This window comes from Pelecanus crispus, chromosome 8 (genome assembly GCF_030463565.1).
Source record: "Pelecanus crispus isolate bPelCri1 chromosome 8, bPelCri1.pri, whole genome shotgun sequence".
NCBI classification, from domain to species: Eukaryota; Metazoa; Chordata; class Aves; order Pelecaniformes; family Pelecanidae; genus Pelecanus; species Pelecanus crispus.
In genome coordinates this window covers 36,455,094-36,481,774 of record NC_134650.1, presented here as the reverse complement: position 1 = coordinate 36,481,774, position 26,681 = coordinate 36,455,094, and the positions used below count along the sequence as shown (strand labels likewise).

At 38.7% G+C, this 26,681-nt stretch overlaps 2 protein-coding genes across 5 annotated transcripts in view; one reads left to right on the top strand and one right to left on the bottom strand.

Annotated features, from left to right (window-relative positions):
* The window catches only part of ANKRD27 (ankyrin repeat domain 27), a 48,362-nt gene extending 41,373 nt beyond the window's left edge, over positions 1-6,989 (top strand). For 2 of the 4 annotated variants that reach the window (XM_075715189.1, XM_075715188.1), the window contains 5 exons: positions 168-329; positions 1,234-1,342; positions 2,735-2,816; positions 3,362-3,434; positions 5,269-6,989. In XM_075715189.1, the coding sequence (XP_075571304.1) occupies positions 168-329; positions 1,234-1,342; positions 2,735-2,816; positions 3,362-3,434; positions 5,269-5,544 (702 nt within the window). In that variant the 3' untranslated portion in view covers positions 5,545-6,989. Of the gene's footprint in view, positions 1-167; positions 330-1,233; positions 1,343-2,734; positions 2,817-3,361; positions 3,435-5,268 lie in introns of those variants that run through there. The other 2 variants (XM_075715190.1, XM_075715192.1) reach the window with 2 other exon arrangements.
* A 1,698-nt stretch (positions 6,990-8,687) lies between these two features.
* Positions 8,688-13,937, bottom strand: PDCD5 (programmed cell death 5). The gene is made up of 6 exons (XM_075715138.1): positions 13,872-13,937; positions 12,606-12,646; positions 11,358-11,419; positions 10,819-10,910; positions 10,505-10,576; positions 8,688-10,110 (listed from the first exon to the last, which is right to left on the bottom strand). Exons 1-6 carry the CDS (start codon positions 13,935-13,937, stop codon positions 10,063-10,065), a joined length of 381 nt encoding a protein of 126 aa, XP_075571253.1. The 3' UTR covers positions 8,688-10,062.
* Between the last annotated feature and the right edge of the window lie 12,744 nt (positions 13,938-26,681).

Genomic DNA, 26,681 nt, shown 5'->3' with positions numbered 1-26,681 from the left:
TGATTGCTAGCATATACTTTCTGTGTTCATATACAGCTGCAAGGCTTCTGTTGCACTGTTCTCATTCATACTTTGAAAATAAAAGGAGAGAAAAACAGAATAGTAATGTGCTATCTCCATTTCATACTACTCTGTCTTTATAACTTCAATTTTATCTTGCTGTCCAGCATGGAGCTTCTGTTAACCTTTCTAATGCCAAAGGAAATACAGCACTGCACGAGGCCGTGATAGGGAAGAATGAAGCCCTGGTAGACTTGCTACTTCAGAACGGTGCAATGACGCACATAAGGAACGAAAGGAACTGCACCCCTGCAGACTATGCTGAGCCGGTGAGTGCAGAAAGCTCATTTCTAAAGTTAGATTTTCCTGAAGTTCCATGTGCATGATGTAGGAAAGAAAACAAATATAACTACTTGTCACAACGATATTTGCCAAGACTTCTGTATTTAACAATTATGTGTGATATAAAGACTAAGATGCCTGTTTATTGTACAATGTACAATATGATACCTGTGTTACGTGAAACCTGTTGTGTTTCTAAAATAAGTTTTCCTAGACAAAAAGGATGAGTCTAGAAAGAGCAAAAACACATATGTGAATGAAAATGACATTAACATCTATGCTGGTAATGACAAGAGAGCCCCCAAGAAATGCTGAATGTAGGAAAATGAACAACTTTCACTAATCAGTTACACTGCTAGCAATCTTCCTTTTTCCACACAGCATCTTTTGCCCTTCATGCCTTATGATACCTTTTATCTTGTCATCGATAACTCTGACCTTCCCCTTTATTAATAGCAATAACATAATATATAATATTATAAAGAATTATTTCACTCTTTAAATGATTTGATGCGTCGTCCCTATCTTTATGTGCTTAAATAGCCTCTGAGATGTAGCATAATGACCACAAAATTCTGTACTGAATCAATTTTAGTATGTGTATTACCATTTAAACTGAAATTAGCTTAACCATAAATAATACAGTTTAATACATAGGTCAAGACCACAAAATCATCCCTCTGGTACAGTGCAACTTGTGGAACACTGATTTTGTCCCTACTCAAAATGATACAATTTAAAATTTGTATTTATAATGAGGTATTTTTGTGTGTATTACATTCATTTTGGCAGCAATTAATTAACACACTCTGCATAGACTAGAATCCTAAATTGTACTGATGTTTCTCTTTTTCTTTAATAATGGTGGAAATGGAAACTTTTAAAATTAAGAATTCAAATATCATTAAGTTGCTGGAAACAGCACCAAGCTATGTACCTACATCAGCAGAGAGAGAAAAGGAGTGTGAGCAGCATGCTACTATCAAGATAAGGAAAAAAGGTACATGTCATATTTCCACTGGTATGAATAAAAAGGGATTTAGGAATTCATGTGCAACTACATCCAATATTTTATATAATTGATTTACATATAATTAAAGAGCAGACAACTATTTTGCATATTTATTACAGGTAACACCTAAAATACTACCACTAAATGCAGCAGACTTTGTATTATACTCATGACCGCTGCAAACTCAGTTTTCATTTTTTTGGGGTGTGTGGGAATTCTACGTACAAACCCATTTAAAGTTTAAAAACATGCCACGCTTGAGATTATATAATTAACCATGTAACAACTGTCCATTTCAGTGCAAAGTAAACCAGATTAATTAAAATCACCTCCAGTTGTCATTTACATTGCCCTAAAACAGGTTAGGGAGTGACCCTTCCATTAGTGACTGTGTCTCATGTTATGGGACAGAAATAAGAGCTACAAAGGTAACTGTCTAAACCATTAAGCACAGTTTGCAAAAGAATGTCTTTCAGTAAATGGCAGCATATAGTACAGTCTAAGCAAATATGTTGAGACATTTGGTACAGTTTGACAATACAGCAGAGCTGATGTAATGGCTTATTGCCACTTAAAAGAGATGAGGTTACTCACCGACCATCCTCACCTCTTCCCTCTCGCCCTCAGCTTCTGGTCTTGCTTATCCACTGCTTTCCTTATGCTGGCTCAGAAGTTTCTCAGATTGATTTTCAAGCTGATTACAGTTCACTAACCTGGGGCAAGGGGTGTAACAGGTTTTGTGGTGAGCTAGACAACTCAGCATAGTTAAGGACCCGCTGCCACCAGAACTGTGGAAAGAAGACAGCGAGGCTACACGAGCAGGAATTAGGGAAGATGAGGAGCAGGAGTGCCCATTTCAGCATCCATGAGTTTTAGTTAGGCTTTTCAAAATAACTCTTGCCTGCTTCCCTAGGAAAGATGGTGAATGTTTTGTTAATACAAAACCAAAATTAATCACAGTATGCTGATGCCAAAGATTGATACAGTCCTTTCAAATATTATGAGAATAGCTCTAAAAGAACAACAGAAGACATGAGTAGGTAATATCAATGAAGAGGTGGTATAGCATCTGTGTGTTAATTAATTCAGGTTTGTAAAAATTGGAATTAAGGGCCTCAAAGTCCACAATTACATGGTCTCTTCAGAAGCTTGGCTAGTCATGCTAATCTGATGAAGAATGGTTACTCCTGAGACTAAAAATGCTTTAAAATTTCCAAAGATAAATTGTGACTCTGATTCAAGTTATTACTATTACAGTTTTACTGCAAAATTTTAAATCTTACGTCAGTAGATACCACTTTTCATTCAGAATTGTGGGTTTTTTAATTCTCCAGTGTGACTCGGTTGTAATTTTAGCTGCCTGTTCTTTTAAACCCCTAGTGAATTCTAAGCCATGTGAGAAAGCCGATGATCCCATAAGCAGACAACTTCAACTGGTCCAATCAATTAACAGATTTAACAAGTAAGCACAGAAGCTTCCTCAGAAGTACGTTTATTGTTTCCCATAAGTGAACAAGAAATAAAACTGTTAATAAAGCCCAGAAGTGGGTCAAGCATTGTTACACGTCACATATGACTAATTCAACAGTGGATGTTAATCCTCCAAGGCATGCACATTCGTATCGCCAGACAGATGTTCAAGGCATGACATACTCACTGGTGGTGAACAGCAGTGACGTGCTGTGCAGCAGGAGGGAAAAGCTGGCTGGCGAAGGAGTACTTGCAAACGTGTTTAAAATTGGTTTTGTGCTACTACTTGGTGTACCATAAATGAGGAATTTCAGAGCCAGACTGCTTTAAAAAGATTATATTGGTGCCTCACTCAATGGCTGGTTTTTGCCTATGATCTTTTAAAACGTTAATGTATATTCTGTGGTTAAACACAGGAAATAGTAGTAGGCTGTCATTTTGAGGTCAGAGAGCAGCCTTTCCCTGTTGAGATAGCACCACCTTGTGGTTTTTTGTGGAAAAACGTACATAGTTAATGTCTTTAAAAATATTTTTTAGAGCAAAACTTTTACGGAGAACAATAACAAGAGATAAAAGTGTCCCTAATTTTGACTATCAGTTATTGCATCAGGTAAGTGGAACTACTTGCTTGGTTTATTTGTATAATACAGCAAATCTGTTTGTTTTGTCTGCTATTAATATAGATACATATAACAGGAAGGTTTTTTTACTAGTGGCGGTCAGTGAATCCCGAAAGTTCTGACCTGTTTGCTAAATTGTTAATGTTTCATCATCGTTCAAACTTCAGTGGTGCTTCTATAACACCTCTTAAACATCATATTCTTACTTTTAAACCGCTTAAGCCTCTTATTGCCAGCTTCATCTCTGTATTGTTTTCTGTGTGACGCCTAGCAAAATGTAGGTTATACCAAGGCTTGAAAAACTCCTACAGCTTATCAGAGCTGTAGCCAAGCAGAGATGCTATTTACAAGAGAAAAAATTTTCAGCAGATTAAAATTGGGGGTTGCATGGTAAGTCTGCTTGTAGGAGGATAGTTTGCAAGGGTGATGGCAAACTGCATGTTGGATCGTCAGCTGTGGCACAAATGTATGTAATCAGTTCATCTGTGGTTGGGGGCACCATGGCACCCTACGCCAATCTTGACTGCTGGATGCTGCCCTCCACCCCGAGCATGCGCTCCCTCTTCCTCCTTTACATTGGCTTTGGCTCTCATTGGAACTTCTGCTGAGCCATTTCAGCGTACTAAATCAAGAAAAAACCCTAACCTATTCAAAAGAAAACAGTTTTCTACCAGGTTAGTTCAGTAGCTGCACATTATTAGATTGACATAGCCTTGGAAATGCAGACTCTGCTGCTCGTCTCCATCTAGAAAATGGAATCCTGTTCCATTTCATAGAACCCTTATGAGATTTAACATTTGCAGAGCCTTGAGAATGCCAAATGAATGCTATAAAACTGTAATATTTTATTAATTCTTTCTAGTATTAATGATAATACCCCACTATTTAATTAAACGTGGGATTTAGATTTTATAATTGTGGATCACTGAAGGCAGTATGTCATGCAAGTACAGCAGGTGTCAAAAAACTAATATGTAACCATGATATATAGCACCATAACCACATGCGACTATCATGGCTTTGTGAATTTACAGGTTATACAGCTCTAAATTAGTGGGTTTAAATGTGTATAAGCTCCATCTGAAACTTTTTCAAGATTGTTGCCGTTATTTCAGTAAAACAGTATCATGATTAGTATCTGCCTTTAGTTCTTACCTTAGAAAATCTGTCATTAGCATGCTTGGATTCTCTTTTTTTCTGTTAGTTATTTTAACATTTGCAGAGTGGCCAGTAATCAAGGAGAGCCACCCACTCTGAAAAGGAAAAATCAGGAGTAGATATGGAAATGGAAGATAAGAATAGTTGGAATGACCAAAAAGAGTCTTTAAGCGGGGTGGGGAGGGTGGGTGTCTCCTCCCTGACAGATAAGATCGGGAAGCAGGGAGTTCTTGCTTTTGCCTTCAGCAGTGCCTGGTTGAGTGTGTCTGTATTACTACTTACACGTTTCTTAATGGTAAAAGAAATGGCTGTTAATTTCAAGTACCTTGAGACCTGTGTTAAAAAGGTGTTTAGAAGAGTTAGGATGATACTGGGATAGCGCAGTGAAAATATGTTTTGGAATACCTTCATTAGCTTTTCATTTCTGGTACTGATGTATGTGTAGCCTGGGGCAGGGTGGCCTCTTCTTGTTTTCTCATATGTAGACCAAATATAATTACTGTTCTACAAAGTATGTTATTTTTAATCCTTGGCTGTGTTCTCCATATGAAGAATACCATGAAATTAATGTGATAATTATATTCAAGAAACACTATATTCATTTTACTTCTTTATAATGAAGAAAGTAGTCAATGCTTTTAACATACCATTTTTCTATCCTCACAGTTAGCTATTAAAAGCTTTGATAAAACCAAGTTAAAATCGGTTCAAACGCTGGACCAGAGCAAAGTTAAGATTATTGACGCAGGATGCAGTGGTGAGTTTGTGAAACACGATGACGTGACAGAAGTTCCTCACAGGAGTAAATTAATGCACCGAAGACACACTGTTAATGTGCCACTTCCAGCAGAGAATGTCAGTGATAATAGTTTAGCCAGCTCTAGAAATCCAAGTATTTCACAATCAAGAGACTGCTGTGATGACTTGCTTTCAAAACATTGACAAGGAAGCGTGAATTTGGTGTCAAAAGCTGAGGAACTAGGTGGTGTTAATTTCCATAACCCTTCACTGTATATCAAAGAATTCAGTGACGCTTGCAAGCCTGCCTTCAGAACAGAATATGAGGATGACTCTTCAGCAGAAACAGAATGTTCCTAGCACTTTCGAAGATTGACTCCTCTGTTTATGTTGGAGGTAACTACACAGCCAGATCATTACTGATCTCGACGAACAGGGACGTACCGAGATGTAGACAGCAAAATTACTTTCCTATTCTACTTAGCACTTATTAAAAAAATATATGTAACAGTAAACCAAACCCTGTATTGTATTTTTCAGCCACCCACTTTGTTTTTAAAAGTCTTTGAATAATTTTTGCATTTTCAGTTTTTATCACTACATTGGATAAGTATATATAAATATATATATTTATATATATAAAGATATATCGGATAACAAGGTATTTATTGCCAGAGGTAACTGAAATGTCTCTATTTTTATTGTAACATTACAAACCATTATAGTATATATTTCTGTATATTTCAGTAACTGGGAAAACAATAGTCCGTACGTCTGCGACGCCACATAAGAAATTTATAAATGCCATTAATGCAAAGGGATGTAATCCTTGCTAATTTCTTTGCAATGCTCCCCTGTATTGGATCTGAACGATCAAGTTCTTATACAGGAGCCAAGATACTGAGAGCCCTTGACAAAGCTAAACTTTGGACTCACTGTTCACAGCCTAATGAAAAAAAATACGCAGAAGCAAGCATGTATAAGGACACTCAAAATTAAGTTGGCTGTTTGGGTTTTTTTCCCCCTTCCTCTAAAGCAAGTCATGCAAAAATGCACAAATATTGATGATTCTGAACCTGGGCAACATCTGCAAACAAAATGGCTGCTTAGGAGCCTGCTCTGGACTGTTCTTCAAAAAGGTGACGTTCCAATTATGAAAGGTACTTCTCACATCAGTAAGCATTTGTTGGAATAGGCCAAATATTGCCCCATTCCTAGAGCCGATCACTGAAGAATTGAAAGCTCCCAAGTAACTATAAGATGGCTGCTTAGATTTGGACTTCATTTTCTACTGTTGCAGTTATGGTAGGAGAATGTGTAAATAGCACAAGCCAGGTTTCTAAGTGCAGTGTTTTTTATTTTGGCTCATCACATCCAGCTTGCATTTTATTTCATAAACTGTTTGTATGCATAATTCTATTTCTTTTAACTGTGGTATTAGTAAACTGCCTGGCAAAGTACAAAGCTGGAAGACATACTGGTGATTTTTTTCAAATAACTTTTTAATCTAAGAGGTAAAATGTGCAATAAGTGCACATAGGGACATTTGGAGATGAGGGTCATGTGTTTATTTTTCTAATAATTTATGAGTTCTTCTGATTTTCTAATGTGCCTTGGATTTGTGCCAAATGATGGAAAGAAAAAACTAGTAAAATAAGTCTTGAAAATGCTGTTTTCTTTGAGTGCGTTTTTCAAAGCAGTCTTCTACACAGAATTCCTTGCTTTTGTTTTTGTAGGCATTTGAAGACTTCACCTTGTGTCTATTTGTAAATTGAGGGATCTGTTGGAATTTACTCTCAAGTTCAGTATGACCTTCTTCCTTCCTACATTCATGGATTACTATTATTAGGTTGTGTGGTTCTGGATTTAAGGCATAGGGGAGTACAATATAGAATTGTTAGTGAAACCAAATATTTTCACATAACTTCCTTCTCTAGCTCTACATTCCCATTAAAAAAAAAAACAAAAAGGAAGGATGTTCAGCTATTACAAGCCAAAAGACCAAGAGGAAAGAGATACGAACTAGTTTTTTTCTTCTTGTGACACTATAAAGATGACCTTGAGTAAGTCACTTATCCTTACCTGTAGCAAAAATAACCTAGCTATTACTTAGAAAGTTTAAGATAGATCTGATCTCCAAACTACATAGTGAGAATTTTGCTTGTGTTTTAATTATACTATGTATTTAACTAAATGATTCTCGTCTTAAGACTGCTTGACAATATGGATGAGAAAAATCAGTTTATTAGCTTTTTAATACTGGTGATTCAATGCTACAGAGTATAAGTACAAAATATACTGCTGTGACTACTGAACATGAGTTAGCACAATGACACTAAGTTCAGTATCAAATCTGTTTTTCTTGATCCTTAATAATAAGCACGGTGTGGTTGAATAACTTTGGAAACAGGTTTTAAGATAGCTTATTAAACAACTTCAAAAAGGGTTAGAGACAAGTATCAGAGGATGTGAACTCTGAATTTAGTTAGTTACTTCTTTTCTATTAAAAACAAATTTTGAATACAACGGGTTATGGAAAGCAACTTGTTCAATACTGTTGTATTTTAAGCTTAAGGCATTTTGTTGTATTCTGCGCAAGCGATGAAACAGCTGCAACACTCCCAAGTTTCAGCCTTGATACGAACAGTTATATAATTATTGGTTAATTTTACTCTTAAAATTTAAGAATTGGCCAAGTGTTAAAGTAGCGCTTGCCTTTGAAAAACTCCCTCCCAAATGAAATACAAAATTTGCAAGAAAAAACGGCTGTAGTTGCTTACTAAGGCAAGTTAATGCAGACTTGGTGCATACTGCCTACTCTATTTTTTAACAAAATCTGTATTTTAAGACATCTATCAGGAGAATACATATTTTTTTTAGAGTTTTATAGAAAAAGTACAAATTTATTAGAATTAACCTGAGTTTTCTACTCTGTTACAGTATCAAAACAGTTGTCCTTGTGAACCTGAGGCTACTTAAGTGACTGCTTCAGTTTTATTCTGTGTACAGTCTAGGATAAAGCTTATTTCCAGGCATTTTGGATGTATACAGTACATTTAAAAGAAAGCACTTCAATGCCAAACAGTTCCACTATAATCTAAATGATGGAAAGATAACAACTAACAAATTATTTAGGTAAATGAAATAATTTGCAAGTTTCCTTTGACATGCTTAACCAAGCTTGTAATTAAAATATACCTTAATATTCAGAGATATGATGATCAAAGGCTAAACTGGAATAGGAATTGAAGGGAGTACCCCTGGAAGCTTCCCCTGGCAATCTGTAGTGCAAATAGACTGAAGTCAGCTTCATGACACTTACGATTTGTCTGCAAAGCATGTTACTGTACAGTCCAGTTTAATCTTCAAAAGGTTGTAAGTTAAAATAAATCCAAAGCATTACTTCATTTTGACAACTGAGATTCTGGAGCGGCCGCTTTAGAAGAACAGCAAGGCAATAAAGCTTATGTTGTTACACGTAGAATTTGATAAACTTAGGAATGGGAGTGTGAAGCATGGATGCTTAGCATGTGTCTATAGCCCTAACGGGAAAACTTTCACCATACCTTGGCTTGAAACTCTTCGCACTGGTAAAACGTCATTAGTCTAAAGAAACTTAGCATATACCCCCGATATTACTAAAGTTAAGGAATTCTAATTACAAACATAGACAAGCAGAATGCCCAGTCTAGTCCAAATGAAACAAAAATGACAACTGTTTAAATACTTTTTAACCACATTCACACATGATTAAAAACACCCACTAGGGCTCACTTTAAACAATTTTATTCTGTTCCAAAAAACAGTGCAGTTGGGATCATGCATGCTCCTGTTAAATTATGTCAGAAAAGGGTTTTGTGGTGGTAGAGTGTTTACCACCACATTACAGTATTTATCCTACACATTTCCATAACCATATTTTTGAATAAATGTATAGCACAAGTTCAGTTTTACTTTATGCATGCAGGAGTTGCAGAAAGTTTAGGAAAACAGTCTTTTTTTCCAGGTAAGAAACACTCCAGCCATTTGATAAAAATGGAGGTAGTTTTAAGAATACACAATACCAAGTGTCTGAACAGTGCTGTATTACACAGTTAACTTGCTTTTTTTGAGATAGCTTGATTATTTCATAGGGGAACAGTTCAATTGTATGCTGGTTACAATTTCTTTACACAGACTGCCTGATACGAAGTCCTCCAATCCAAACACTACTTCAATACCTTCACTTTATTTTATAAATTCCTAGGAAAGATGTGAGAGCCAGTGAGCTGCTGGATAGAATTCCTTCGGGGCTCAGGAAATCTCATTTCTAAAACTTCTGATTTAGAGCCTGGAGGGAAGTCTTTAAACTCTTAGAGGGAGGGGCTTTTCCCAGCTTTACACTTAGCTCCTCCTCATGTTATGGTATCTCCAATAGCAGCAAGTTAAGTGTGTGCAGTTGCTGAAAGCATAGCTTACACACTGAGTTAAGGGGCAACAAAATGTTCATGCTAACCAAGCAGTGGGGAATCCTGCACTGCTCAGGCCTCTTATACTACAAAAATGTAAGTAACAAAATCCCCTTCTCAGATTTATTTTACAAGACAAGTTCCTTTCTTGGCCTTTTTTATAAAAAAAAAAAAAGTAAAGAAGCGTAAACGTTTTCAGATCTTGCATTCGGCCTGATAACAGTATCTTGCCTTTTTCCAGGCCTTTTGTTTGGCAGACAGTCTTACAGTAGTATTAATAATCATCCTCTTCATCAGAATCCAATACTTTCCTTCTGTTGAACTAAAATGAAATATGTGAAGTGAAAACAGAAAGGTCACAGTAAATCCAACCTGGAGCAAGCCTTTCAAACTTGGCACATTTGACAATGAATACGTTACATGGGAGCACAACATTCACCCCATGACACCCCACCAAGTCCCCGCCTGGCGTAACGGTACAGGACAGACACAGGGGAGGCTGTCTCACAACTGAACACTGATACCCCGGTGCCAGTATCTGCAAATTACACTGTTGATAAGGACTGCTATGATTTAATCCCAGTACTTAGCAGTGTAGGTAAAAGAGGTGGTAAATACAAAATTAAGTTCTACCCTGAAGTGAAATGGTCCAATACATGCAATTTTCTGCTCTATATTATAACAAATTAAAATTACATTTTGGAAATTAAGCTTACCTTTACTGTTGTTTTCTTTTCTGTTTGCTGACTCACTTTTTCAAGTATTTCTATCAAACCTTGTTCTGACACCTAGGAAAACAAAAGCAAAGCCATATAAACAGATTCTGAGAGATGCTTAGGATCAGACAACTGAATCACACCTTCCCTTCTTAAAAAAGGTGTTTGATTGAATTATATAATAGTATTTAGAAGCTCTCAATTGCCTCTTTCAGTTATTTAATTTACAGCTATTAAAAACATCCAATTTTTTTAGAGTGAATTAGGTTTGAAAATGAATATAAGTGAGAAAGAATTAAAAAAACGTAACTCACCTTTCCAGCTAGCTGTCCAAATCTTGCCATCTGTATAAGATAATTCTCTACTGCTTTTGCTTTGTCTGGTTTCACAAGTGCTAAATTGCTTACTGCAACAAAAACAGGCTCCGTTCATTTTGTTTTAAAACATACTCAAATACCTTCAGTAGTAACTAAAAAGTGACAAATGTCCCTATGAAACACTCTTCTTCATTCCAGGGTCATGAAATAAATTGAAAAAGGCATTTGCATTTATATAAAGATAAAAGACAGTTATAGTTCTTAAATATTTGTTCCTAATTAGATTAACTAATTCTGACTCTCGCTACAATTCCTACTAATTACAAAAAATTTTGATTAACATCATTCAGATGTCAGTTAACCACTCCCCTCCAACCATTGATATCACCAACTGAAAAGCTGTAATAGTTTTATCTTCCCATCAACAACAATATTCTTCTAGTCTGGCCTCTATACAAGCACATGCATGATGATTTGAGCAGCACTGGAGTACACTACATGAGAATTTTTTATTAGAAAGTTATTTGGATACTTACATCGTGCACGAGCTGCTTGATCAAGAACTTGAGCTAAAATAGTATTTCTTATCTCTGCTTCCCTGTAATTAAAAATTAACCACACATTAAAAGTGGGATTTCAAATACCTAAAATAATATGCACAAAACAGCAAAGTACAGAAGACTTTGAATTCATGTAAGTGACTTCTTGAGGTCCCTCCAAACCTTACACCTACGTGATTGCTTTTATACATTTTCTGTCATGAGTAGCTCTATGTACATTGACAAAGTTACATAGCTGACAACATCTTCCAAGAAATCAAGACGGAGTTTACTACTTACACCTTATTACTGTTTATTATTTCATCTTAAAGACAAAAGCCATGCTACCCACTGTAAAGATTCTGCTTTCAGTACCCTGTGGAATTTCACCAGAGGCAGTGTATGGTAGAGCAGGCATAAGGAACAGTCCATACAATTGCAAGACAGAACCAAACGTCATTATTTATTTAGAATTTTTCAATGAGTCTTCATATACTTACAGTATTTGGCTAAGTATTTGCAAAACTGGCATTTTAGTTTATGCATTTCAGTTAACACAAACTTTGTGTGCAAAGTCTAGCTCTTTAAACGCTTATTTTAAATTTTCTACTTGGTGCAAATACTAAATGCTGGTTCTGCACTAAGCTCTGACATGACTCGTTTTGTTTCATATTTTTAACTGCATTAGATGTCCCAGAAAAATCAACTAGGAAAGCACGTTCCCATTGCACTAACAGAGCCAAACCCAAAGTTGTCATTCAGACAAAACTCCAGTTTGGGAAGAGTTCTGCCAGCCTTCAGGATTTTCTTATGACCAACTCCCACCAACCCTGAAAAGCCAAGGTTTGTGAGTTCCAGAAGCAGATGACAATGGGAGTGATGATGCTTTCCAAAAACATCCTATTATATCACTAATGGTTGTGAGGTTATTGCACTCGTTAAAAATGAGCTGGTACTGCTGTTGTCCTCCATGCCCTCCCACCCCAGTCAGGGTTCAGACTGCCTGACAACTCTGTTGCAGATCATCCAATATAGTCACAGCCTAGGAGCCACACTTGGATCAATCAGATTTTAGCTATCCTTGGATTAGATCTTTGACGTTTCAGCTTCTTTATTGGTGGTTTTTCCAACAACAACAACAAAAAAATCAGGTGAGTATTCCAAAGACATGAAATATGCAAAAAAAGAAGTAAAAGCTTCAAAGCAATTACATTAAGACCAAAAGTCAATAGTTCTCATTTATACCTCTGTTTTGCTTCCTGTTGTGATGGATCACCAGAAGGATCCTAAAGAATGAGAACAGAATAAATACGACCATCCAAAAACATTCCACACAGGACAGTGAGTTTAAATATTCCAGCAGAGTCCACGTAAGCTAAACCTGCCTGCTAAACCCGCCTGACCATGGACAAGATCCTGAAAATAAGAATCTGCTGCCCTAGCAAATAAATACGCCACACTATGCTTTCCTCACAAAGCAGTAATGCACACCAGTGCAATGACTAGCGCTACTGGATCTATCCACAGACTGTTGTAGGTCTGGACATTAAAAGGCCTTCCTGTTAGGTCTAAGATAATAAACTTTGGGTCCCAAAGTCCAGAAAACAGACAAAAGCATTTTAAACCCATTAAAGGACAAATGAAATTCAATGTAACACTTTGTATTTATCAATACAGAAGAAATCACAATCCTAGCATGGTATTTTGGGACTAATATAGGCAGCTGAAGTGATGACTAATCAGATGCAAATAACAAAAAAAGGGAAAAAAATGAGTTTTATGTTGAATCTCCACCTCAAATTTTATAGGTAACATTTCAAAGTGTGAAAGCAGAACGGGAAAGCATACAGAGAGAAGAAAGGAGGCTGATGGTAGGTATGAAAGATCCCTTCCCAGGAACAGCGGAACAGACTGATACACTTCAGCTCTGAAAACAGAGATGACTGAAACGACTGATGATCGCAGTCCATAAAATTGTGAGTGGCATGGAAAACGGTCGGGGGAGGGAAAAGCGATGTGCTGAGCCCTTCCCAGGCAGCAGCCAGGGCACCCAAGGCAGGCAGCAGCAGGCAGGCAGCAGCAGGCAGGCCCAAAGCGCCCCGAAGGCGGTGACCGCTCATGCAGCAGGCGAGCAGGCGGCCGGGGGGGCCCGGCGGGCCCTCACCCCCTGCCCCCCGCCGGGCGCCCGTCACCGAGGCCGCGGTCGGCGACGTTTCCAGCCAAAGCCCCGGGGCACGGCCGGGCCGCTTCCCGCTTCCCCCCCGCCCTCGAGCCGAAGCCTTTATTCACTCGGAGGCCGCCTCAAGGCGCGCCCCGCCGCCCTCCCGCCTGCGCTCCTGAGAAGAGGCCGCGGCACGCGTCCGAGGGAGGCTCGGGCGGCGGGACAGGCCCTGCCGCGCCCGGCCAGCGCCCGCCTCCCCCCCGGCCCGGCGGCAGGGAGCGGCGGCAGGGAGCGGCGGCAGAGCGGGGGCAGCGCCGGGGCGGCGGCGGGGCGGCGTCCCCGCGCCTTACCCCGTGCTTGGCCTGCAGCTCGGCCAGCCGCTGCTGCCGCAGCGCCTCCAGCTCCTCGTCCGCCATGACTGCGCCCGCACCGGCCCGCGCCTGCGCCGCCGCGCCAGACGCTACCAATCCACCGCCGAGCGCGCGGCCGAGCGCGGGGCGGGGCCTCGCGGGGGGGCGGGGCCGGGCGTCGGCCCGGCGGAGGTGGCGCTGGTGCTGGGACCGGCCCTGCGGTTGGGCGGCCCGGCCCCGGCCCCCGGTTCCGCTCAGCCCCGCTCCGTGCGGCGGTTCAGGCGTTGCCCAAACTGCCGCTCCGTGAGCTCGCCGCTCCCTTCCCGTTCCCAGGTCTGCCAGGTCGGGCAGCTTCATTTCTCCAGCTGCAGCAGCACTGATGCCGCGAAGGAAAAGCGGGGGGGGGGGGGGGGGGGGGGGGGATTCCAGCCGCTTTTTTGAGCCGTGCAGACGTAAGGAGCCCGAATCAGGCTAGGCCGGGCCTGCTCGGCCTCTGGCTCCGCTTCTGTGTGTTGTGGCCTAGCCCCAGCCAGCAGCCGGGCACCCGGCAGCCGCTCGTCCCCTGCCCCGGAGGGGTGGGGGAGAGAATCGGGGCACTGGGAGTGAGAAACGCTCCTGGGTCGAGATAAGGACAGTTTAGTAATTGAAATAAAACAGGAGTAGTAGTAGTAGCAATAACAATATAATAATAGTAGTAGTAATACACAAAGCAAGCGATGCACGATGCAATTGCTCCCCACCCGCTGACCGATGCCCAGCCAGTCCCCGAGCAGCGATCGCTGCTCCCCGGCCAACCCCCGCCAGTTTCTATACTGGGCGTGACACCATACGGTATGGAATAGCCCTTGGGCCAGTTTGGGGCAGCTGGCCTGGCTGTGCCCCCTCCCAGCTTCTTGTGCAGAGCCCTCAGCACAAGAAGGACATGGACCTGTTGGAGTGGGTCCAGAGGAGGGCCACCAAAATGATCGGAGGGCTGGAGCACCTCTCCTACGAGGCCAGGCTGAGGGAGTTGGGGTTGCTCAGCCTGGAGAAGAGAAGGCTGCGAGGAGACCTTATTGCAGCCTTTCAATACCTAAAGGGGGCCTACAGGAAGGATGGGGACAATCTTTTTAGCAAGGCCTGTTGTGACAGGACAAGGCGTAATGGATTTAAACTAAAGGAGGATAGATTTAGACTAGATATAAGGAAGAAATTTTTTACAATGAGGGTGGTGAAGCCCTGGAACAGGTTGCCCAGAGAGGTGGTGGAGGCCCCATCCCTGGCAACATTCCAGGTCAGGTTGGACAGGGCTCTGAGCAACCTGATCTGGTTAAAGCTGTCCCTGCTCACTGCAGGGGTCTTGGGCTAGATGACCTCTAAAGGTCCCTTCCAACCCAAAGCATTCTATGATTCTATGAAATATGCTTTCAGTTTTTCCCCAGAAACAGCCAGCAGAGCAGTTGATACCTCTAAAGGTCCCTTCCAAGCCAAAGCATTCTGTGATTCCATGATTCTATGATCATAGCCACTGACCTTGAACTGATTGCACTTTGGCTGTGTCTCCTATAGCTCCTATAGCTCCTCTGATTTCCTCAAAAACACCCGTGGGGGGGCAGGATTTGGTTAAGCTTCCTGCATGTGCAGCATGGGCTGGTATTGCCCCAAGCTCCGTTCAGCTGTGACGCCCCAGGAGATGACTTACTGTGCTGTGACCACTGCTTCCAAGTTCAATCCACAGTTGGCATTGGGACTAAGAAAAGTGTGCAGTGGTACAGCTTCCTGCCCCTCAGCTATGAGGTCTGGCCCCGTCTCTGGGATCTAAGAGGGTGGAAAGCTGCCAGAAGGTACCAGCCTTGATCAGACTTCATACAAAATCACTCTAATAGTTCAAAGTGACTATTGTCAACACACTCACTTGACAGCTTCAATCGTGTTAAATGAGTAACTTTGACATCTCAACTTTCAGCTTTTAATGTTGGTTGGTCACACGTTCTTATTAAAGGCTGTATATTTTTCACTCATACTTTGAGATTTAATTTAACCGAAGAAACGACTTGAACAACAAAAGCTGTTCTACCAGGATAAATAAGCCACAACTTCCTAAAAGTACAGGTTTCTATAAAGATATATTGCCAAATATTTCCAGTCTCGTTTTAAAAAGTAACAAAAAGTATCAAGGGCTTGTTTCATTAATACTTTTAATTAAGAATTCCTGCAGTGAATGCAGACACAAATAGTGGAGCGGGATTAATTTTCTTTGGAGCTTTCCATGCTGCATGCCCCGAGTGCATAACATGAGCCTGTCAGTCCTACATGAAAACCTTGCATCCATCCAGACAGCGTGAGAAGCATGTTTCTACCTTGATAAATTGAAAATCAGGGTCTATTTCAGGAGCACTTTTTTCGTGGATTTCAAGGTTTTGGTTTTTGCTTCCATGTTAGCAGCAGAGGGAGCCCTAGTTCTACAAAAGAGTAGTTGTTGCTCATCATGCCATAAACCAGAAAATACAAAAATTGCTGGGTTTTTGCTGTGCAGTATGTTCTCACAGATGAAGCTTTAATCTATATCGTACATCTCTGTTGCTGTAAATTCATGCTCCATTATACCACCATATGCTTTGCTTCAGTCAGAGAAAGCTGCAGTAATCCTAATACTTCGTCTAGCTTTATAGATATTTGTGTTGCATGTTGTTTGCTCACACACTTAAAGGTTATGTCTTAATAAGTTGTTTTAAATGAGTTTGTTAGCAGTGAGCTGGCAGTTGATGAGTTTTCATGTTTTGGGAAGGTATCATTGCAGTTATTGTCAATTACAGTATGAGATTCAGGAAGCAAAAAAGGAGAGTTTGGTTCATTAAACAAAATCTGGAGGCATGTAGCACAGTGCTTTAGGTTGTATTTCATTTTTGGCTAGTCAGCTGCCTAGTTTCTTTTTCATCTGCTTAGAGGTATATATCATTACTTCTGCAAACTGGACAGCTCTTAATGTCACAACGTGAAAGAATAGATACAGGTTTTTCAATACTGATTGAGTTGCTTTATAGTGTTCAGGACTTGAATTGTGATGCAGAAGTAGTGGATTCCTTAAAGTTTTATACACATTTGCTATGTCCACGGAGTCCTGTGTGTCATTTATACTGATGAAGAATGGTAAACAGAAAATAAATGCTTTAAAAAGACTTTTTTCTACATTTTAATCTTCCTTTCTGATACCTGTGCATCCCTTAGAGTGCAATCTAGTACTTATTATATATCATATGTAATATAAGTACTATATAATTATGTTAACTACATTACATAACAAATATACTGTTTGTAGAATAGAAAATTTTATATATTGCTAACTAAAATCTCTATACAATATAAATAATTTTTAAATATAAATGTATACTGTATAATTAAAAAAAAAATATTTTAAGTACCTTATTTTGGTATATCCTGTTTTGAGGTACTTCAACAGACATAATTTTCCAGTGCAAACTGGGCTATTGAATGCCCCTAAGTTGAATGATATTTGAAAACTTAGGCTTTGGTGCTTGGCCAGTGGGGGCTCAAAAGGCAAAGAACAGGATTCTGTTGTGGTAGTTAAGTTTTCTGTAGCATTGTGTGGCTATGATTTTGTTCTACCCGAGGCATCAGGTCAAATTTCATGGATACAAACATCAGCAAATTAAATAGGAGTTAAAATTGATGTCACTGAAACACAAGTTTGATTTAAACACAACTGATGTGGTATCAATTCTAGTATTTTTATAGCATCTTTTAAGACACCCGACCATCTCAAGCTGTTTATTAACACTGTTCTAGAAATACTGTGTCTTACATATTCTAATATACTAATAGTATTAATTCTTTCCATTATCAGTGACATCAAACCTTGCTAAATGAGACTGGTTGTTATCTCATAAGCTTAGACTGGTATAGCTATACTGAGCTCACCTAAATAATACTCAGTGTTTGCTAGATTTTGTCTGTCTTGTTTTGTCATTAGCAGTCAAGTAATTTTTGCTGAATGCTCACAACATTTGGTACTAGCAGTTATATATATACCGTTGGTGTGAAGGCCTTTGGGGTGAATAAGCAGGTAAAGGTTACAGACAAGATACAGGGCAGAAAATGGAAAGACTGAACATGAGGAAGAGCACAGCTGATGTGTGAACTGAGACCCTTCACAAAAGTAGTAATGTGGGGATTTTTGAGACTGGGACACTGGAAATGTTCATACTTGAGAGTCTATGTCCATTTTTGTTACATGCCATTGGTTAAGGTTTTATGTTTATGAGATGCATGTGTGATCCACTCCATGATCTACTCCGTTTGAAAATTCAGGTTCTGATCATGCATGTCATATTCAGGCTAATGTTGTAGGAAAGAGGACAGTTCCCTAAAGGAAACATTTTGTTATTCTGTTTGTTAGTGTGATTAATTCTTTTTTTATTGTAACTATGTAATTTAGTGAAATTAATCTAAAAATTGATGCCTAAAGTTTTCTAGCAGAATTTATTTTTTTAAATGCATGAAAAATAGTTCACTCTGGGGCTAAAATAATAACATTTTTATAAAGACTGGAGAAAATATTTTGGAGGGGAATACTTTGTATTCTTTAAGAATGCATTTGTCAGCTGTGAAAGGTGCTCAGGATCAGTTGGGTCGCAAGTAATACTGCACTACACGTACATTAGTAATTCAGCAGTGACAGGAAGAGTCATCAGTACTATTTGAGATATGTAAAAATCTCAAGGACATTAATTTTGATAAGCAGGTTCCTTCCCAAGCCCTTTGAGACTTAATTTCAAACACCAGAGGGCTCAAGAAATGTTTCTGATTTTTTTTCCACAAGGTTTTAATCACTATAAATAGTGTGTCTCTTTCAGTAATGCTTACATTAACCTCATAATCCTCCTTAAAATTACACCAAATTATAGTCATAACAGAAGAATGGCAATGCATGAATAAGCTAATGAACAAAACGTCTCCTTCCTCAAGCAATTGTAAATAAAGTAAAATAAAATAAAATACCTACAGCTATGACAACACTCTGCAAACTCTACGTTTAGTACTTCTGATTGAAAGTACTGGAGTTCCTTGGTTGATGAAATCCTTGCTTAGTCATCTCTGGCCTAAATTAAAATTTTAGTAAAAACTAACCACATAAACGTTGGTGTGGTAACTTAAAAGAAAATTAGCAAACATTGCAGTGCCTTCAAAATAAGCATTGGAAGATTTTTCCACTTTAAAGAAACTGAAATAAGACACTTTTTTAAAAGCAATATTTAAAAAAAAAGAAAACTGAATTCAGTATTTGAGGTGAGAGGAATGAAGAAAAACTTACATTAACAGTGAAAACAAAATATATGATCTTAATTTATTAACAGTGAATTTTAACCATCTAATTAGTTATTATATTATCACATTATGCCTATTCCAAAGCTTACTGAAGCCATAGAAAATTTCCCCTTTAATTTCCATTATTCTATAAACACACACACTAAGGCTAATAAGGATTATTTGCAATGCACCAGTCTGAATGGGTGCCTCCATAGTGGGCTCTAAATAAATAAATACAGTCTTGACAAACATTGTGCCCAGTCTGGGTCATGGATTTACAAAGATTTGTGTTTAATAATATAAAAGTACAGTAGAATAGATCTGGAAATGGAATGACGTTGACATGTGAGTCAGGAGATCTCAGATTGTAAAACACAGGAGTACCAAAAGGAAAAATATTATTCATTACATTTTTGTAGATTGACTTTTTGTTACATTTCATTTCAAAGAATAAACAGCAAATGTTTTGCAGGAATGTAATCCATACAGTGCTCCTCAAATCTGAGGAGCACACTCAAATGTTTTCTTATGCTATATACGTTTAAAGTCTGATACTGAAGCTGCGAAGTCAATGATAGTATCTTACAGATTTCAACAGGAACTGAATCAGGACTTAAGTCCAACACCTGCAAAGTACTTGAGTTCATGTGTGACTTTCAGCCCATGGGAAAATCCAGTGAAATTAATATATGTATATATATTTCCTACTTCAGGATTGTCATCATTCATGGATTTGCTCTGCTACAGAAGTGCCAATAGTTACTTTAAACTGGCTGAAGCCATTAATAAGATTTTTATTGTTTTATATGCTTTGGTGCCTTCAATTTTTAAACATCTACAATAAATGTTTTTTCTTTTGCTTTATCAAGAATTAGAGCATGAACGCCTTTGGTTTGTTGGCTAAAATCTTGTACCTCGGATTGTTCATTCTCTTGCTGGGTAATGTATTTGTGCCCCTATGGAGCAGCTGTGTTTAATGAGCTGGAGCACAGCAAAGCCAATAAAACATGAACTCTGCATTATCAGCACATATATGAAGTGAGGGGTGGACTATGGATTAAAACAACTTCCTGTGTTTTCTTTTGGAACTGTAATATCATATTCTTCTATAATAGTATTTACTGTATTGTTAAATTTCTACAAGATGAAGCACTTTGTCACTTATTTGTTGCTTCGATTCATGACAAATATTGACTATATTGTCTTACTGTCCCTTCTTAAGGACTTTCTTACCATATTTCAGATTCAAACTAGGAATAAATTTGAATGGAATGACTGTATTAGCAGTCTAGAACCATTGTATTCAGCCTAGCTGAGCAGCTTAAGCACTTCTGGTAAAAAGGTGGTCAGCATTGTGCTGCTTCATTAGCTGAATTTGCAGCTGAACACTGCTTGTTCTGAAACATGTTCCACAGCTCCCAAGTAAATCACGGAATTATGACTAATAGGGAGTAGACAATTTAGAAATATCTCTTTAAGTTGAAGTGAAGCTATTGTAGTTGCCAGTAGTATTGTTTTCTGTAATAAAATTAGACAGTCTCACTTTTCTAAAAGTGTTAATTTAGGAGTTTAAAAAAAAACCTAAAAACATTTAGATATGGTAGTATACCCTTGCTGTCCACCAAAATTAATTTTTGCTCAAAAAAACCCCAAAACAACCCCAAACTCTTCCATATCCTTTGAATTTGGCAATTTTGAAGTGTGGCTCTGTTAAAAGATACTACTATGTAAAAATCAAATGCACTAACCTAGCAGTTCTCTCCTGTGTGTTGAGTATCTGCTTTCTTTAGTAACAAAGATAAACAACTGCTTTTTTTTTTTTACTTGTTTTTGGAAATGACACAGCCACAAGAAGTGCACTAGATTTGGGGTTTTTTTTCTTTTTTCATCATTAGGAGAAGTATTTATTGCATTTCAGCTATTAAATTTTGCTCTGGCTTATGGAAGAGAACCTACTTTAAATGGTATGGAATAATATTGGTTCTAATTATTTATTTAATTAAAGGCCGATGGAATAGGAGATGCACATTAAAAACGTTTAAGTTAACCCACTTTAACTCACTGCCCGTTACCCCTTTAGGCTGCTGTTTCATAAACAGAGATTAAAAGAGAGACAGAAGAGTAAATGGAGGCCAGACTGCACAGAATGCTACAAGGGGAAGGTGATCAAAAGACTAGAGCTGGGAAAGGAAAGGTGAGACTGGGATAAAAAGTAGTGCTTGCTCCTCTTTTACTTTTGTCATTTACTGTTACTTAGGTCAAGGTATGGTGAGAAAATCTGAGCTGACCCCTGCAGCATTTTAGATATTCCACACACATGTGAGTCAGCAGCTGTTCTAAGACAAAATTGAGTATTAAAACTGTTTCGTTTTAGCATTTGATTAAATGCAGGTGATCTGCTGCCTGAGCTTTTACCTAGAATTATTTACAATGTGATAGAATTAAATACGAGGTAGACTGACTGCCTCCAGCTTGTCTCACCACACCTTTGTATAACATGAAGGAAGATGATGAATCTTTCATGGAGGCATCATTCCTTACTGATTCTTTGGGCTGTAGAAGCAAGAAAATTTTCTCTGTATTCCCTTGTATAGGTTTTCCATATGCGCTGACTGCAGCCATAAGCTTTGGTTTCTAAATTGCCAGCGATAATACGCTTGAGTATTTTAACATGTAAGAGCTCGAAGTGGAAGTCAGCCAAATTAAAATACTAGTTTAGGTTTGAATCACTGAAGAGCTTCTTTACTTTCCAAAGGTGAAGATGAGCTAATTACTTTAAAACTTTAAAAGTAGTTTCTGCCTTTGTAGGTAGCATATTATTCTTTATTACTCACTAAACCCAAATATTTCTTACAATAATTATCGATCTGACTGACCACATGCTAATTCTGATGTACAGTATAAGACGCCTCAAATAAGCATAGACACCAGTGTTTGGTGCTGTCACACTGTTCATAGTTATTTAAACAAACATTATCTTCAAAGGATACTCTATATAAACCTGTTGTAAGTACTTTTTTGTTAAACATGCGGATGTGTGATATTTAAAAATTTGGTTTGTACCACTTAGGAGCAAACCCCTGTCAAATCTAGAAAATCTCTAGGAAAGATTACATCATTGGGTCTAGGTCAGTCCATCCGTGGCTTTCAGAGCTACTGACCTTGGCAGACGTGGGCTCCCTGATTTTGTAGCAGTTGTCTGCTCCAGACCCTGGAGGCCTTAACAGCCCATGCCACAGGGCTGCGCTCCATATGATGTGCTTCCCAGAACTGCAGAATCTGGAAGACCAGGATTTTCAACAGCCCTACAGGCAGGATGCTGAGAAGCTCGCCAGAAACCTGCCTGGCTTCTGCTGGAACCTGGGCAGAATTCAATCAGGCACGTTTTCTTTGCCAAATCTGCAAATTCTGGCAATGTAGATTGTGGTGTTCTGATTAGTTTTGCTGACATGACAAGAGTTTGGGTTTCTGAAATACAGAGAAATATGATGACCAAAACAAAAGATATTGAAGTTTTGGAGAATCATGCTTATAAACAGGAAATACAAGCCAGAATGAATTGATTCTTTCTGTTTACTGCATGTATACAAATAACTGAAAAATACTCTTAAGTGAGGTTTACTAATACTTAGTGTCAGACATATGCATTCATTGTGTTTTATGTATTGAATGCAAACCCAGCAATCTGCTTCTCACGTAGACATTTTATTGAGGCAGTTATAGGGGTGAAGCATAGTTTTGAGAAAAACGTATGTTTAGAAAGTAGTATGAAGTCATTTACAAAAATCATTCCTTTAAAAAAAGTGAAATGACTCTTTCTGTGTCAGTCACAAAAGTCAAAATTCTGATTAATAGAAAAGCTTTATCATGTGAAAATGTAGGATTTTTAGGAAAAGCTTTTCTGTAAAGATTTTCAAGCTGTTTACTGACAGTATTAATAATGTAATTAATTTGGTAAGTAGTAAGGCACCAGCAAGGGAAAACAGAACATACCGTTGGAGTGTTACTCAGTGAGAATTTATTGTCATTGTATTGTCTGATTTCAACACACCTCAGATTTCACTTTTTTATATGTATGTATAGCTCATTTAATTTGATTATAAGTTATGTAGGAGGTGTTTCTGACTGCATAAGAAGTATGTCCATTTACATAGATTATTGTAATTAAAAAATTTATTCTAACCATCTTGGACTTGTATATAGCACACTACGCTTAACAGCAGAAAGGGTCTTCCAGCTGGTTGAAATAAACTGGAAAGTAATTGTTGTAAAATACTGAAAGATAGTAAAAATGTAATCTGTTTCTCAGTTTTGGAGGAAGGATTCTGCTCTTAGCGTGACAGAAGGTGTTTCTTGCACTCATTCGACTGCTAGATTCCAAGAAAAAATTGTGAAGTGTAGTGAGAAAGCTGCATAAAGAGCTAGCAAGGATTAGACAACAGCAGCTGTACTTCTGAATAATTTAGGCTTCGTTTGCAAAATTATACGGGAAAGGATTATCACTTACACTTGCATTTGAGAAAATGGAGCTACAAATGTTGTTATAAAAAGTGACAACGTACAAACTGTCTAAACCAGCACAGGGACTATCTTGTCACTTTGGGCTAGATCCTGCAGAGCTGTGTGCCAAGACGCTTGCAGAATCATGACTGGGAAGTAAATAGTGTAGGAAGAACTTCCTTTGTCTAGATATGCAGCGGGGCAGAACCCTTCCTGAAAGTTTATACTAGTGCTCGAGAGTAACGTCTGTCAGGTGTACCAGATGATCACGTATATATATCAGCTTGCTCCAGAGGGGTGTATAGTAATTCTGTTATTGATATGTATCTATAGTTATTTATAGGAAAAGACCCTAGGGGACTTCTAGCCCCTTCCTCCCCTTTGAAAGCCAGCTATTGAGTATGCGGCAGTCAAGAGCACTCACTGCTTCAGGCATATTTGCCCTTTGATCAAAGGCAAAGTAAATTGTGCCACTTTTCCCTAAGCCATCCTGCCCTTCAGCTACAAGGTATATGTAAAACAGGAAGAATGATTAGCATCATTCTTCTTTCCTGCCTCAATATTTACAGTGCCATTCCACAAGGTTAAGGCAAGATTTTCCTCAGAATGTTTCCTGTTCATATTTTAAAGGAAATCTGATTTGTAAAATGCAAATTCTGCATCAAATACTTGGCATGATGTTTCTTTAAAAAGTTACGTTAATATTACTAATTGGTAAGTTACACAGACTATAATTCAGTCATTTTCAAACACGAATTAATCATTTTTGACAGAGATTATGATTTTGTCTTGGTCTTGTCATCACCTGATCACTGGGGAACCTCAGTAATGAGCAGCTCGGTTGTGCTTGGTGCTGTGTGGCCACTACCTGTCTTTGGTCATAGGCGATCTCTAGAAACCATGCTTACCTCGCACTCCAGGCTTGCAGGCTAGCATTCCGTACAGCCTGTGAGCCTGGTCAGGAGACTCGTTCTGAGGTACGTCGGTGTACCCTTACAGTTGTAAGCCCTTGGCTTTTACAGAGAAGAGAGAGGGAAACTTCTAATTACTGAACTAAAAGCATTGTTATATGCACACAGGTAATTCAAGGCAGGAGCAAGAAAAGAATTCTCATTCTACTGTGAGAACTGGTGCTTCTTAACTGCCAAATCTAAAATTAGAGCTAGTAGAAATAGAGGGGTTTGCTATAAATGGGATAATGGTCTGGAACACGCAGAGAATCCTGAGGTAACCCCAGAGAGCGCTGTTGAACAGTCAGGAAAAGGAAGCAAACGATGTGTAAAGTTCATTGTACCCTCTAGATCTGCTCTCTCAATAAACTTGTGAAGCAGAAGAGCTGAGGAGCTTGTACGATAAAGTCAGTGCCCGTATGGTCAGGACTTCTGGAGATGGGCTGAAGTCAGAATAGATTCTGACTGTACAAGTATCCAGGGCACCCATTTAGATTCCCACTAATTTGCAGAGTTAGTAATAGGATTACAGTCTCAAGTATTTGCCTACGATTACCACGGGGTGGTGAACTATAAAAATCAACTACCGTTTATTTTTTAATAAACAACAGTATAAAGTCTCTGTTTTCCTAAAAAACCCTTGTGCAATCTCTGAGTTTTCTGTCTACATGCTGATTAAAATAATGTAGGTTGAATTCTGCATTTGAAACCATGGATGAGTCTCCTCCTTGAAGTCAGTCAGAACCACATTTGTGTTAAATTAATTAAAATGTCTGTTGAATTTTTGATGCAGAAATGAAAGACCTTTCAAAATGTAGTTCTGTTCCTGGTATATTTTCAGAGGTTTTTTACAGAGAGAAATCCCAGTGGATGTAGAAAACAGAACTCACTAAAATGATCCCACAAAATGGTTTGATCAAGTTTTGATCAAATCCTAGTTGTGGATTCTTCGTAGTACCCTACTAGTCATAGAATCATAGAATCATAGAATCATCTAGGTTGGAAAAGACCTTTAAGATCATCCAGTCCAACCATTAACCTACACTACCAAGCCCACTCTAGACTAATCAAGGGTAGACCAGACTAAACCATATCCCAAAGTGCCACATCTACCCGTTTTTTAAACGCCTCCAGGGATGGTGACTCCACCACCTCTCTGGGCAGCCTGTTCCAATGCCTGACCACCCTTTCCGTAAAGAAATTTTTCCTAATTTCCAGTCTAAACCTCCCCTGGCGCAGCTTAAGCCCATTTCCTCTTGTCCTCTTGTCTAGTCAGAGAACTGTTGGAAAAGTTCCTTTTATTTTGGAGCCATATAAATCTTTGGGAACAAGTTATGGGTTCTCCCCATCCCAATCTATATTGCCTGACCTTTGCTCTGTACACAATCTATGGACCTCAAAAATTTTCTTTTTTTAAGACACACCCCACCACCACCAATACCACCACAAAAACACTGAAGGTAACATCCCATATTGGAGGGTGCTTTTATACAGAGATTTGAAGGCCGTTTTTACTCTGTGAGGAAAACTTGTCCTAAGAATTTGCATTATCTCAACTTTCTACATCAACACAAATTTAATATTTTCAAATTTTTTTAAAGAAGGTATATTCATTATTATCATTGCTAATTATAATGAAGATTTAATTCTGTTAGAGAAATGGATGAAAGATTGACCCATTTATTATTTCATCTGACCCATTTATTATTTCATCCTAATCAAGACATCCGTGCCTGCACTGGAATTAAGATATAGCAACTTCTTACACTACGGGTTTTATGCCAAAGTAGAATTGAAAATGCTTGAAATCTCAGGCACATCTGAGGCATGAGAGAAACAATTCCTATTTAGTACTCTAGATGAATTTCTTTTGTTTCGGGTAAATGGTTCCGCCTTTCTGTTGGCCACCAGAGCTTTGTCAGTAGCACTGTTCTACCTCAGATGGCATTTCCTCAGCCTTTTTTCCCCTCTTCTGTGCTTCAACGCGTGGTAGCAATAGATGGTTTATTTTTGGAAGTTCTTGTACTTATTCCATTCTGAGGGTGAATAGAAG